Raw genomic sequence first — 14,415 nt, forward strand, 5'->3', positions numbered from 1 at the left:
GCTACCTCAAAATGTGGCACCTTGCTGTACTGAATATTTTAAGCTGAAGGAATCTGAGAAATAGCAGGTGCAGAAAGGGCTCTCTGATCTCCCCATCCACCTGGATGCAGGTCATCAAACTCACGTGAAAGGGTCCTTCCCTGTGCCCTTCCCTATACCAGGAGGAAAGGATCATCCTTATTTCTGTAGATGGGGGACGCTAAGAGGAATCTAAACAAATGAACGCACAGGCTTTGCTAAGTTTACCCTAGTTTACTATCCTTATCTCATATCTTTTTGTCCTATCACATTTTTCTGTGACTTTTCATTCTTCATCAAACTTACCATAAAAATGCTCAGGCTTATTAATCCCTTCTTTGGGTCTTCATTTCCTTAAGAAGTCTTCTGTGTCACAGAAAATTTCTATTAAATACATTTTTTGCTTTTCTCTTGTTAAGCTGTCTTTTGTCAGTCTAATTTACAGGGCTCTGGCCAGATGACCTAGGAGGGTGGAGGGAAAAAGATAAATTTTCCCTCCCCTACACTCATCTGAGATCGAGAAACTGTTCTCTTAGTGAGTCTTCCTTCATATAGGGAAGGTTTAAATTGAAATCCATATTATTAAAACAAAAATGTTAAGTTTAAGAATAACATGTTGCTTAGGATTTAAGAAAATATGTATTATTAAAAATCTGAGAAATTTATCCACGGATTCTATCTCAATATATTTAAATGGCTTCAGATTTAACTGATTAAGATGTAAAAAAAAAACCAAAAAACACTGATAGGAATATTGGGATGTTTAGAGTCACTGCAGTTATCACTTTATTGTATTTTTGAGAGTTTTTAAAGAATGGAAAATTGTTGACTTGTTAAAAATTTAAGTTTGTCACATTTCAGACCTTGAGGAGTACTTAAAAAAGAAAAATGAATAGATTAAATTTATAAATGCAGCTAAAAATAGGACAATTATGAGGAAACAAGTCTGTACTACCAAGATTAAATTAACATTCACAGGTCTTTGAAAGTGACTGCTTTTATTTTATACAAAATTTTACTAGATGTATAAACAAAATGACAAGATTTTTAAGTAGAACTGAAAAAAAAGCTAGGTTTTCAAACTGGAGACTAAAAATTCCTCTTAATTTATAACTCATAAAATCCTCTTTTTAAGAACAAAGCTATGTTTGGACATTAAAAATATCAAGTGAAGGGGAGAACCCATAGAAGTTCTAGTGCAAAAGTTGAGCGTCCGTAGGTGCTTTACTGAGTTTTTGTCAACATATTCATGGCCACATAGTGGCTCAGTAATGTGTGCTTTAAAACTTTCTAGTTTCGAATTACTCTGCTTTTCTCTAATGGCCATTCGCTGCTGGCCATTTACGAATGCATTTTTGTTTCTTGTTTAAAAAAAAAAAAATTTTAAAGGACAATTCTGGCTCCTCCGTGGGCCAGGTTTGGGCAGAGGTGAGGTAGTTTCTCTTCCTGCACATGTGCTCAGCCAGCTCCTCAACTCTTCTGAAAGGGTGTGTTTCCACTCCAGCTCAGGGGCAGAGGTTCTGCCCATGCTCACTAACAGGCAGAGCTGCCCTCCAGGTACTTGTCATGGGGTATGATCTCAAACTTATTATAATGCCAGGATTTATCTAAAGCTTCTTTGAAATGACGTCTATAAAGAGTCTAAACTATAATCCACATAGTCCAGTCAATCTTCAAGATATTACCAAAGTCACCCTTGAATGAACAAGATTGCCAGCAAAATACATCCAGAGAATACTTTGTTTTATATTCTTATGATGAGAATTTAGATAATTATGATAGCCATTTATATTTATTAACAACTTAGAATGTGCTTAAATGTGATTCTCTTAATCCTTCCAATGATCTGAAGAGGCATGTGAGGCATGTATATGCTTCTGTTTTACAGATAAGGAAACTGAGGCACAAAGAGGTTAAGTAACTTGCTCAATATGTTAAGTGCTGGGATTTGAATCCAGGCTCTTAACCACTTTGACATTATGCTCTTGGCTTTTACTGAAGGCCACTGTTATACTTCTTATGAAGAAAGTATTGTTGAAGATGTCCTATTTTAAGTAACAAGCTTACTTTTTACTTTATCTTCTTTTTCCCTACCCAATTTACTTTTAAAATAAATTATATTGTATCATATGTACTTTTGTATATAAACAAATTATATCTGGAACAAGAGAAGTACATATAGATAAAAAAATAAATAAGAATACATGCTAATTTATAGAACAACTAAATGAGTAAGAAATCAAGAATTTGTTTTTCATAGACTCATATGGATCAACACTATCTAATAGAGATATAATATGAACCACATTATATAAATTAAAACTGTCTAGTAGCCACATGAAAAAAATTTTAAAGGTAAAGTTAATTTTATAATATATTTTATTTAGCCCAAAATATTATTGCAACATGATTCCAATACTGATTACAGTATTATAAAATTTTTAATAGGATATTTCACTTTTTTTTCATACTACGTCTTTGAAATCCAGCATGCATTTTCTCCAACAACACATCTCAATACAGACTAGTCACTGTAGTGACCTCACCTTTAGAAACAATAGGTTAAGGATAAGACATGGTACGTGCTAACCGCCATGTCTCACTTCTAGTTAGTTATCTGCTAAAAATTTATTAACTAAAGGGATTTACTGGCCGGATCACTGCCTATAGGTACAAAATATTTTAACAATGACGCATTCTGCTTCTGTACTCCTGCTTGCTTACCCACCTCTTAGTTATCAGTTAATGAAGGGAAGAGATATAGTCTTTTGTGTAAAGATTAAGGATGTGGGGGATGGGATCGAGGGCTTAAAACCTTTGTGCCCCTGCGTCTTGGGGCTGCTCCTTTGCAAGGACAGCCGCCGGCTAATAAACTGTCTCTTGGATTAAGAGCACTCGAGTTGGGCCTGGTTATTTCGGTCACAACAGTCACATTTCATGTGCTCAGTAGCCACATCTGACCAGAGCCTACCATATTGAATAGTGCGGATAGAGATGGATGGGGAGTTAGAGACCAGGCAGCTTTAGTCCACCTCACTTAATTTTTGTAAGAAACCAAGGCCCAAGATATTCGGAGATTTACCTATGGCAAAGTCAGGATGAATACTTGGATTCCAGGACAGTGTTTTTTCCACTGTTCACACTTTTAAGGTGAATGCAGATTCGCTTCCCCAGAAGAGTGCCATTTCCCTTCCCCACCATTTCCCCACAGCCATCATCTAGCCTTGTTCTAAGATACACAGATCTGCTCACAGGAGCCTTCCCCTTAGTGACTAAACTGGGAGCTTCTCCCACGGAGATATAAGGCAGACAATCCATCGACACCAGTGGCTACTGACTCTAGAATTTAGGATCGGATTTTATTTTACTCTTTGGTGTGTACCTTAAGGGATGAACAAGCTCTGACAACTAAGTTTCCTACTTTTCTTATCTGCTATGCTACCTGTTTAAATCTGAATGTTCACTGAGCACATACTTGAAAAGGACAGAACGAAACTATATTTCTTCGTAGGATTTATTTATTATTATTATTTTAACCTCATCTATTTGTTTCATGCTGGTGATGTATTTGAGTCATTATGTCTCCACAAGGAACACAATAAATTCTTTACCCTTTGGGAAGGAAAAAACTAAAACCAAGACCAAACTTAGAAAACATCTTGCCTCTTTAATGTCCTATAGCCTCAGGTTATAACTGAATAAATGACCTCCTTAGATTTTACAATCTTATAGGAACTGGAAGAAAGGCCTAGCAGATAAGATGACTAACTCATTACTGAATCTTCCCTCCCTTTTCTGAGAAAGTCTCACAGGGGTGATGAGTTTATTCCCAGTTCTTCACAACTGCAATAGGACCTTGCAGTTAATCCTGTCTATCACCCGCCTCTCATCAGGGCCCTTGTGAAACCAATTCAATTGCATTAAGCAACTTCTCGGTAGTAACTGTTCTTTCTGGAATATGTTTTACACAGTTCCGGACCCAACGTCAGTCTACATGGGAGAACAGAGGCTGTCATGAGATATGACTAGTGTTAACCAAATCATTGTGATAGCTCACAAATTATTATTATTTTTTTTTGAGAAATAGAAAAAGTCACTCTTCTTCTCTGTTCTACTCTTTCAATTACATAAATTCTTTTCAGTCCTGTAAAAGTTCTACTGCAATTAGAAATAATTCAACAATTATGATTCTAATTCAAAAGTATTTTGTAGTGTTGGTATACATGGAACTCTGTGATGACTGAAGCAGAGAAATTCCAGAGTTAATTTTTTTAAAAATATACAGCTGGCTAGGCAGCCAAGCTAGAAGTTCGGCTGGCTACTGATTCAAAAGTTGGCATTAGCTATGGTGAGGCAGCATGCTGATGACAGCCAACCCTTACTACCCATGATTTTCATCTGGAATTTATACAAGGTGGTGATACTCTCTACTAAGATGAAATTCAGTCGAACTTTCTCGCCCCTGCTTAATGCCTTTGCTTACAACCCTTTTAGCCTCAAAGGTGAGAAACTCAGAGGTAGTATCTGAGTTTCTCTTCCATTGTGTTTTTGGACATCTCTCTCTTTTAAACAGTTTCATTATTTGTTGTTTTATTCCCTTAGTATTTTGACAGTTTTCTATTCTTAAGTTTAACTTACAAAGTAGAGTGTTTGGTATTTCTCACTCCGAAACCACACAAAGTTAAATCTCCTTTGAGTTACATGATCACCTTATTTTTCCTGAGATTTTTTGTCCCCAATATAAACAGAACTTTCTATACTTCTTCCATTTTGCAGCATAAAGGAAATCCAGACTAGCAAAAATAATTAGTTTGGAATTCTCTCTACTTATGCCCCATCCCATTCTCTTGTAATCTCAGGGAGAAGGTACAATTTCTCACCGAGCTGTATGCCAGAAAAGAGAAAAAGAAAAAAGGAAACAGCAGGGGACAATCTATGAAATGGGTAAGTGGTCCCCGAATGATTTCAAAGTATTTGATTCTTAGCATTTTGTCTGTTTCTTCCTTAGTATATGCTTTTGAGATAACTCCCAAATTTCATAAAGAAATAACACTATAAGATGCATAAGTAACTGGAGGGGACATGGAGTGTTGGAAAGACATCTAGACAGTAGGCACAAGCCCCAGTTAATTGGCGTTAATTACCTACTGCATAATCCTGGGCTAATCAATTAAATTCTATAAAGGTGAAGTTCCTCATCAATAAAGTATGGTATTATCATAAGTCCTCCCAATCTTATTATAAAAATCAATTGAAAAGATAAATATAGAACTTCTCTGTAACTTGCAAATAATAATAATAATAGCAACAAACTGTTATCTTTATTATTTTTTTTAAATACCAGGTACATTTTAAATGTTTTACATGAAAACTCATTTAATCTTTATACTAATGTTATAAGGTAGGTACTGTTATTACCTTCATTTCACATATGAGAAAATGGAGACACAGAGGCTAAATAACTTGCCCAAGATTTTCAAGCTGAGAGCTCTGATTCAAACCCAGGCAATCAGACTTTGGAGCTCTCTGCTTTATTGTCTTAAAATGATATAATCTCAGAGTAAAATTGGGAAACTTGACAACATGCTGTACAAAGCTCACTCCTCCATAGGAAAGTCTTAATAGAACAGTCAGCATAGTTGATAGGACCTGCAAGCAATTAAAGAGCTGAGTCCAGCAAGAGACGGTGGTCATTTGCACATACATGTGGACAGAACAGGCTTGAATGCCAGTAGGTACTTAAATGCAAAATTACCCTTTCAGAGTTCACAAAAGAGAAGATACTAATATTGTGAGTAGCCAGGCAACAAAGCTGAAATATGTCTAATTGCTTTAGCATATATCACGTATATTTATGCTGCTTTCAGGTAAACATTTATTGATGCTGTTCATGTGACCATCATTCTAAAATGAAACCAATGGATATACCTAAGGCCAGGTATAGGCTTTAATTGGAGTAAAACAAACATAAACCGTGTAATTTTTCTTTCGTCTCACCTCTAGGTATATCACTTCGGCTCAAAGACACTGACTATTGATTTTGGTTAATGGAAGGGGGCCCAAAAGTTTAGATAGAGAGCTAAATCTGTGTTTTTAATCACTCATCCATACCTGCTACCTGGAGAAAACCTGCTGGCTTCTTTTTCTTTTTCTTTCCACTTCTTTCCCTTGCTGGAATTCCTTCGTAATGGAGCCCTATAATGACAGCACACAGTCAGAAAGGAGAATTAGACATTTTCTCCTTTAATCCTTCTTTTATAGAGGGCTTGCGTTTTACATCATGAAGTGCTTACCCCAAATCCACAAACTTTCGCTTAATTTTTCCTCCTTGCACCACCAATGAACTGGATGCCCTTACTGATTTGGGGCCTTTGGCACCATCTAGGATATATACATACGTGAAAAAAAACACAATTATTATTATTACTATTTTTAAAGCCATGAGTCAAATGTCAGTGCATCTCTGAATCTAAGGGATTTGCCTCAATTCCTAACTATAGAAAATAACAAATACCATTTTTTTAAGCTAGAGGAAACACAGCTATGTGGAGGAACATCCCCGTCAAGCCAGGAGATGTCCTGCTGGACTGAGGCTGAATACCAATCACAAAGAGCTTTAGCTTTGAATATATTGGAATGAACAATATAAGGAAAAATGAACACCACCAAATCACTCTTTAAATTCAAAGCAGGGACCAACATGACTTTCCTTTTGTTCCTTCTCTGGCTTCATCTCTGCTTCAAACACTTGGGGCTCTGCTCTCCATGCCTTTTTTTGCCTTTGGGTTTTAGTGCCTTCTCACAGGAACCCAGCCAGCACCCCCATATCTCCTAAAGCCAGTGCAGAAGGAAAGTCATCCCTGAGAATCTGGGAGATTTAGGGAGAAAGTGAGAGTCAAAGCTTTCTCTTCTGGTCTCTCCCTTGCTAACAGCCTATGGCCAGTTCTAAGACAGAGGAAGGCAGAACATAGGAGAAAGGCTGCTTAAGCCAGAGCTCAGCTGTAAGACATTAATGTCTTTGAAAGGTTCTCTTTTGAAGATGGGTTAGAGCACAGTATGACTGGCCTCCTGTGATTGTGAAGATGTCAAATGCTCCTCAGTGTTTGGAACAGAATGATCTTTGCCTTTCTGAGTTATGCTGGCACTCTAAAGGGCAGCAGCTGCTGGGGATGGGGACAATCGAACTGATGCCAAAAACCAATCAATGGAGAGGCTTTGTGAATGAGTTCAATGTCAAAAGTAGGCGCTAGATTCCACTGGTGCCACTTATTCCACCTTGGACGACGCTGATAGCTCCTAAGGTTCAACCTGGAACTTTATTAAGCAAAGGATGCTATTTGATGCAATCTTTCAGCATACCCAGTTATCTGAGATGTTATTTTAAATATTTGATGCATATTTGAGTGTGAAACTATCCTCCTAATTGTCTGTTGGTGGTGTCTGTGTGTCTGTCTCTATTTTTTTAAAATTAAAAAAAAAAATCAGCAACTTACTAGCCTGAAGTATAATGAGAATAGTCCTCCTCCAAACAAAGAGTTCAATTTACCATGCAGGTTAATTTTGCTTATAATTTTGTTTATTTCAGGAGAAATTTCTAAACACACGTGTTTATAAAACATGAAATGGACATATAGCTCTCATTTAAGAATCTGTGTTCAAAGCTCTAAAGAAACACTAGATGTTGACAAATACTCTAAGGATTTTTAGTTATCATCTTTTCATGTTTTTAGTTAATGATACTCAGATTACAATAATCAATTCCTTGAAACATATATAATAAAGTGCAAGAGTCAGAAATATGTCCATGTCAAAATCTACTTCTAGTCTCAAATATTTATTAAGAATATTTGTATCATTACTCTTTGGGTAACTGAATTAAATAGCCACAGATGTGACACAGACACATAAAGAAAATCCATAGACATGGCACAAAGGCCTTCTGAGGTGATTTTGCTAATGGACATGAAAAAAAAAAAGCAGCAGAATTTCAATTTTCTTAATAGAAGCCAAAGAAAAGAAAGTACAGGACTTTTCCAGATCAATCCTAAAGCAACTCTTAATGGCTAGGACTGTGCAAAGTTAAAAAGGAGACTGCCTAATTATTTTCTGAATTAGAGGTAGCTGGGAGATGTTTTAATAAGTGGTGAGAGGACCAGATGAAACAATATACACGGAAACACTCTGTAACCTATTAATGTTGCAGTTACTGGACATCTTGGGACTAAAAGCCTCATTCTGCCCATCACAGAGCCTGTTGCTAGGCAACCTCACGTCATTATCTCACCCACTGGCCAAAGTGTGTTCCAAGGAACACTTAAACGAATGCTTTCAAAAGGCCAAAGAGGCGAGATTATGTAATAATGCACTTTCTCATTTTAAATCAGTCAAGTACACATTAATGGACATAAGAATTTCTAGTCTGCATAAAAACCAACACTGGATTGTTATAATATCAGAAAAAGAAATGTGACATTTTTGTTTATTAAGTTATTTAGCTTTATGTAAAATTTCCATTGGGCTTTTTGAAATCGCTCCACTACTACCTTCACCAGCAATTAGAACACTGGTGACTTAGTCTTCATTTTCAAAGGTAATGTAAGTGGTCTCATGACAGGTAAATAGTAAGACTTCATTCTAAATACTAAGTACTTGGACTTCATTCTCCTCAATCTCACTGCAACAAGACTTTTGACTACCTCTCCCTTTATTGTGGGGACCCCCAAGTCTACCTCCCAAGGCCTGGCTTCTTTCCTGAGCGCACAACCTCCTCTGTCAGAAAATGAGTAAATCGTCTTTCTCTTGTCATGTTTCTGATTTTCTATATTTTATTAATGACAAGACCATATTTTCTGAGGCTTAACACCCCTGTGATTAGTTTTGCCGTCCTCACTTTCTTCGCCCCCGTATCTAGTCAACATCTGTTTCAAACGTTCTTGTATCATTCTTTCCTGTCACTGTGTATTACTCCTTCGTAGAGGTGTAGTCGTACCCATACCAGCGTCTTTTCATTCCTCTACTCAAACATCTTGTGGTTTCTTACTAAGGTAAGCTAACTAAAGTACTTAAATTCTATAGCAAGAGACTTAACCTACTTGTTTGATTTTCTGTGCAACCACTCTAACCTGCATAAACAAACTGCTTCAGGCAGCTGGGGTGACCCCATTCCTTAAATTCACTTTACTTGTACCTGTCTCTGTTAATGACATCTCCTTGCCTTATAGGCCTTCCATATCTATTCTTTTTGTTTTTTTCAGTTCTTCAGTGGTAATTCTAATTGTATGTTCTTTGTCAAGTCTTGTTTACCAATCTTAGCTCGATAAAACCGTGCCTTCTTCTGAATAATGATAAAATTTACTATTTCTATATGTATAAGGCCTAATGCAATGTAGTAATAATAAATGAATTCTATAAATATTTCTATTTGCCAGGACATTAATTCAACAAATAGGTTTGAAGGTGTGTTCTGTGTGCTAACAGCTACAAATAAAATTAGAATAATAATCTCCTAAAATTATGAATAGAAAACTCATAGTATTTAATTTACTCTACTTAACCTTGTCTGAACAGAAGTCCATTGCTATGTAAGTCTAGAGATCAAAACTTTAGTATGAGGCTACTCTGGAAGAAAATATGTTCATGCCTTCTACTGCCAGATAACCTGTTTTACAAATCTCTAGAAATAATCTTTTATTCTCCCTAATTTTAAATGAAATGGAGTTAGGTGTTTAATATTTAGCCAGTTATAATGGGACTCCTTCTATCTTAGTTTCAACCAAGGTCCCAAAAATATGACAACAAAATGATGACTTGTGAATGCAGTATTTACATGATTTAGAAAACATCCAACTTCAATGACGTGTTTGATAATACCAGAGTATTATCCTCAGGATTGTAATCTAATACAGCTATAACTTAATGATTACCTTTGTACTAACTTGATAGACTAAAAGTAATGATATATTACTTTTTGAAACATCTGGATAAATGGCAACCAATGAGTAAGACATTTTCAGTTTATCCAGCAATGCTGAGTGAAAGGAAATATACATCTAAACCAGAGGTCAGCACCTTTTTATGTTAAGGGCCAGTTAGTAAAAATTTTAGGTTTGTGGGCTCTTGTCTCTGTCACAGTTACTCAACTCTACTATTGTAGCATGCAATCACAGTATGTAACCGAATGAGTGCGATTGTGTTCCCAATAAGACTTCATTTATAAAAACAGGTGGGGGCTGATTTTGGTTTGATGACCTCTGTTCTAGAAGGCCTGCATTAATTCTCTAGAGAGACACTTATTAGTTTATCCAAGAAATTTATTATGCATCAAATATATGCCACATTCTTTGCTGGGGACCAAGGATACAAAGATGAACAAGATGAATGAGAAAACTCTGGCTCACGCCTTACAACTAGATCACATTATTATACACAAAATGATAGAAGCAGAAGTAACAGTGTGAACGTTTCTGTGGGATCAGAGAGAAGAAAATAATTCATTCTGTCTGGGGATGGGGAGGGTATACTAAGGGTCCACGAAAGGTGCTAAGATTTAAGCTGGGCTCTGAAGAACCAGAATTTTCCTGGAGTGAAGTGTTAGGTAAGAAGGTAAACGTGAAGTCTAATTTGTCACTGTAAGTATTGCTAAACCCCATTCCAATTCCTTTATTGATGAGCCAATGAGTTGTAAGAACCACACATATAAACACACACATACACACACACACACACACACACATACACACACACACGAAATGAGAAATCAGGTTAATCATACTTAACCTCTCCTGAGTCTAGGTCTGCATAGCAGATTAGTCTCATATAGTGCAAATTAAAGGATTTTACAAAACATTATTCTCCAAATTGGGTTTCTGAGGACAAAAGAAGCTAGATCCTACTCTATTAATCAATATTGTGTCAGCCCCTGCAATGTCATAAAAATGAAAGCATGAAATTTCCCTAATGATTGAACGATATTAAGGTCCATCTTGGGAAACAGGTAGGGGGAGTCCCTGAAAGACAGGAGAAAGCTGTAGCAATGCTGGTGCTACAATGAAACGAGCAATTAATTCATCAGTCAGCCCAGCCTACTGAGCACATTCCATATACACAGTTACTTTTATTCTAATTTCATGCTCACTGAGCAACTTTCTGGCTTATGAACCTACCAACTAGGAGGAGAAAGAGAACAAAACAAATGAATGACATTGGTTATTACGAAAGCTGTACCTTCCAAAGTAAACCAGAAAATTAGTATTCTGCTTTAGAAATCAGTGTTTTCTAAGTTGGAACAGCGCGAATAGGTCATTCTTAACTTGATTAAATCTGGGTGTGTTATTGAGTTTCGGGACTCAGAAAACTAAGGTCTGGAGTCCTGACGCTCACTGACTAGTAACGGCTACTTTCTGAGAGCCAGTTGGCTGACAGGTCTCCTTGACATCTTTCATACTCTTTGCTGGGGATCAAGAATACCAAGCTGAACAAGATGAATAAGAAAACCCTGGCTCAGACTTGACAACTAGATCACTTATTATCATACACAAAGTGACAGAAGATGCAACAGAGCCTGAGAGTGGAAGGCAAGAAAGTATAGGGCTTTCCTAGTTGTTGGTGGCGGTGGTCGTGGGGTGTCAGAGAGACAAGGTATGTCACAAAACGAACAAGCAAGCAATCAATGAAACAAAGAGAGCAAGATCGAGAGAGGTGGGGGGAAGAGAGGAAGAGGGAGAAAGGAGGCAGACAGATTCCAGTCTGCAAACTCCTTTAGGGAAAGGATGGAATCTTATTACTGTATATTCAGCCTTTAGCGCAATGCTGCTCAATAACTATCTGCTGAAGAATATGTGAATAAAATAATTAATGTCAAAGAACATGAGAGGTATAGAAAACTCTTGAAGGCTGGAAACTTTTATCAAGGGAAGGAAAGAATGTGAGACTCTGCTTTTATCTAGTCACAATTAATACCTAACATTGGTTATCACACTAGTGACTATTTATAAAGTCAGTACTTTATAAAACCTCAAGTAATGGTTTCTTCCCAGTTACCCTGAAGTACAATCAGCCCAGGAAAATAAAAAATGGGAAAGCTCAAGTTCTTGGTCTTTGGTGAAGAAACTACCCACCCCCTCTTGGTCCAGCTTACTATAGCTGGGAGGTTTATCCCCAAAGAAGCTGCAGTTGCTAACAAGGGAGGCATTAGGGAACAGGATGGAATTTTACCGGTGATTATTGCTAATCACATTTTATTGTGCATTACTGCTAATGGACTGCAACGCACAATTTACATCCAGGTTATACTTCCCCAGTCTGAGAGGAAACATCTGACTTCGAAGATTCATAAATATATCAGAGGTAAAAGGAAGAGAGAAATAATCTAGACAAGATTTAGCCAATTTAAAAAATCTTTGGGTCACATTTCGTGTGTGAGTGATCCATTCCTTGACTATATATAATTTCTTTCAAAATAGCTAGTTATGCCTAATAAACTCAGTGGACCACAAAGTATTAACCAATATAGCTCCAATGCTTCTGCTGTTTTACCTTCATATGGACCAATTAATGTCTATACATATTTTTCTGAAGAGATGATGGAGGTTTTGACACAAGTATATTTCTATAAAAGTGCGATTATAATCCACAGTTTAGGTTAATTGATGAGAGTTTTTGAAGCTTTTGTTCTTTGGGAAGTAGGGCAAAATCACAGTGCAAATCTTTCCCCAACCCGACAACCATTTTTGATGAATGAGTGGGCTTCACATATTTTCTCTTGCCTCTCCACTAGTATATTGTCCTCCCTAAGTACTTAATTTTTACCTCAAAACTTTTAGAAGATCTGTGCTTTGGACTGGTCTGTGGAAGATAATTCTAGCAATCTACAGGCCCAGGAAAGGATACCAAGGGAGATATCAGAAATAAAGCTATGATGCTTACCAAGAGCTCCAAAAAAGAAAGAGTCCCACAAACAGCTGTAGTTCTATGTTCACCATATATTTGTAGAAAGATTATAATTTTTTACCTGGTAGACATAAATGAGTATGGATTTTTCTAAAATGTTGTGATGTACAATCATTCCTACATTGTAGGGATGTGTCCCACATCACAGCTGGCATTGGTTGGTGGAATTCTTTAAAAGTTTTGGTAATTTGATGAGTATCTAATTTAAATGATCATTTCTCTGATCGTTAATGAGGCTGATTATCTTTCCATATTTTATATGCAATGTAGATTTTCTTTTCAATGAATTGTGTTTATTTCCTTACCCTATTTTTGACTTAAAAAAAATTCTTTGAAGCTGCTTGTATATTAGGGATAAGATCTCTCAATAACTTTGTATATGTGGTCTTTTCTATGTTTATTATCTACTGAAATCGAGAGTATTTATAAAATAGTTGCAGTGTACTAAGAAAAAAAACAGTAAAACAAACACCCATTTCATTTGTCATACCCCCCCACTGCTGTTTACACTTATGAAGGCCCCACTATGTTCTTCTCTATTTCTGCTCCCTGATACTCCCCCTCAAGTAATTAACTTTGTCATTCCCATTCATAACCTCCATGTTTTGTTTGTATCTCTAAATAACCTACTAGTTTTTTTTTAAACTCTCTATACACAGAGTCATCTGTAGTCATCTGTAATTTGCTTTATCCTCTCAATGCCTTGTTCTGGCGATTCACCCCTGTGGTGACATTTCAGCGCAGTTTATTTATTTCCCCTCCTGCACAGATTCATGATAGGAATATACTGCAATTCATTTGTCTGTTCTACTGGTGATTATTACCAGTTTTAGGTTGTTTCCAGGTTTTGCTATTACACAACAGGGTTGCTATGAATACTCCTGTATATGATTCATATAAAGAACAGAATTTCTCTCAGATATCCTGCTGGGCCATAGGGTAGGCATATTTTCAGCTTTACTAGGTAATGCCAAATGGTTTTCAAAGAGCTTGTGCCAATTTACACTGCCACCAGCAGATACTCAATTTATGGTTGTTTCACATATTTACCAGCATTTGGTATTATCAGACTTTAATTTTTTTGGCTATCTTTAATTTTTTTGGTAGGTAAAAAATGGTCTCTCATTCGGTTTATTTCATATTTTCCTAGTTACTAATGTGGTTGAACATCTTTTCATAGATATTATGGCCATTTGGTGTTCATCTTCTATGAAGTGCCTGTTCAGGACATTATACATTTTCCTCCTCTATTATTTGTCTTTTCTTAGTGATTTATAGATGTTACTTACATAATCTAGATACTAATCCTTTGTTAGTTACATGGGAAGTATTATCTTCCCCAAGTTTTTGGGATTCTTTATTTTATCTTTTGAGGAACAGAAGTTTCTAATTTTATTATCATTTGACTTTATCAATCTTTTCTTTTATGGTTTATGGTTTTTTTTTGCA

At 36.4% G+C, this 14,415-nt stretch overlaps 1 protein-coding gene across 10 annotated transcripts in view; it reads right to left on the reverse strand.

Moving 5' to 3' along the window:
• The window catches only part of PPP1R9A (protein phosphatase 1 regulatory subunit 9A), a 262,803-nt gene that overhangs the window by 16,485 nt on the left and 231,903 nt on the right, over positions 1-14,415 (reverse strand). For 7 of the 10 annotated variants that reach the window (XM_039878061.1, XM_039878060.1, XM_039878059.1 and 4 more), the window contains 2 exons: positions 6,312-6,399; positions 6,130-6,213 (listed from right to left, as the gene is read on the reverse strand). The exons of the other annotated variants lie outside the window; for them this stretch is intronic. In XM_039878061.1, coding sequence (XP_039733995.1) covers positions 6,130-6,213; positions 6,312-6,399 — 172 coding nt within the window. The remainder of the gene's footprint in view (positions 1-6,129; positions 6,214-6,311; positions 6,400-14,415) is intronic. 10 annotated transcript variants of the gene reach the window in all.

The sequence above is a fragment of the Pteropus medius genome, unplaced genomic scaffold, assembly GCF_902729225.1.
Source record: "Pteropus medius unplaced genomic scaffold, Ma_sr-lr_union100, whole genome shotgun sequence".
Lineage (NCBI taxonomy): Eukaryota > Metazoa > Chordata > Mammalia > Chiroptera > Pteropodidae > Pteropus > Pteropus medius.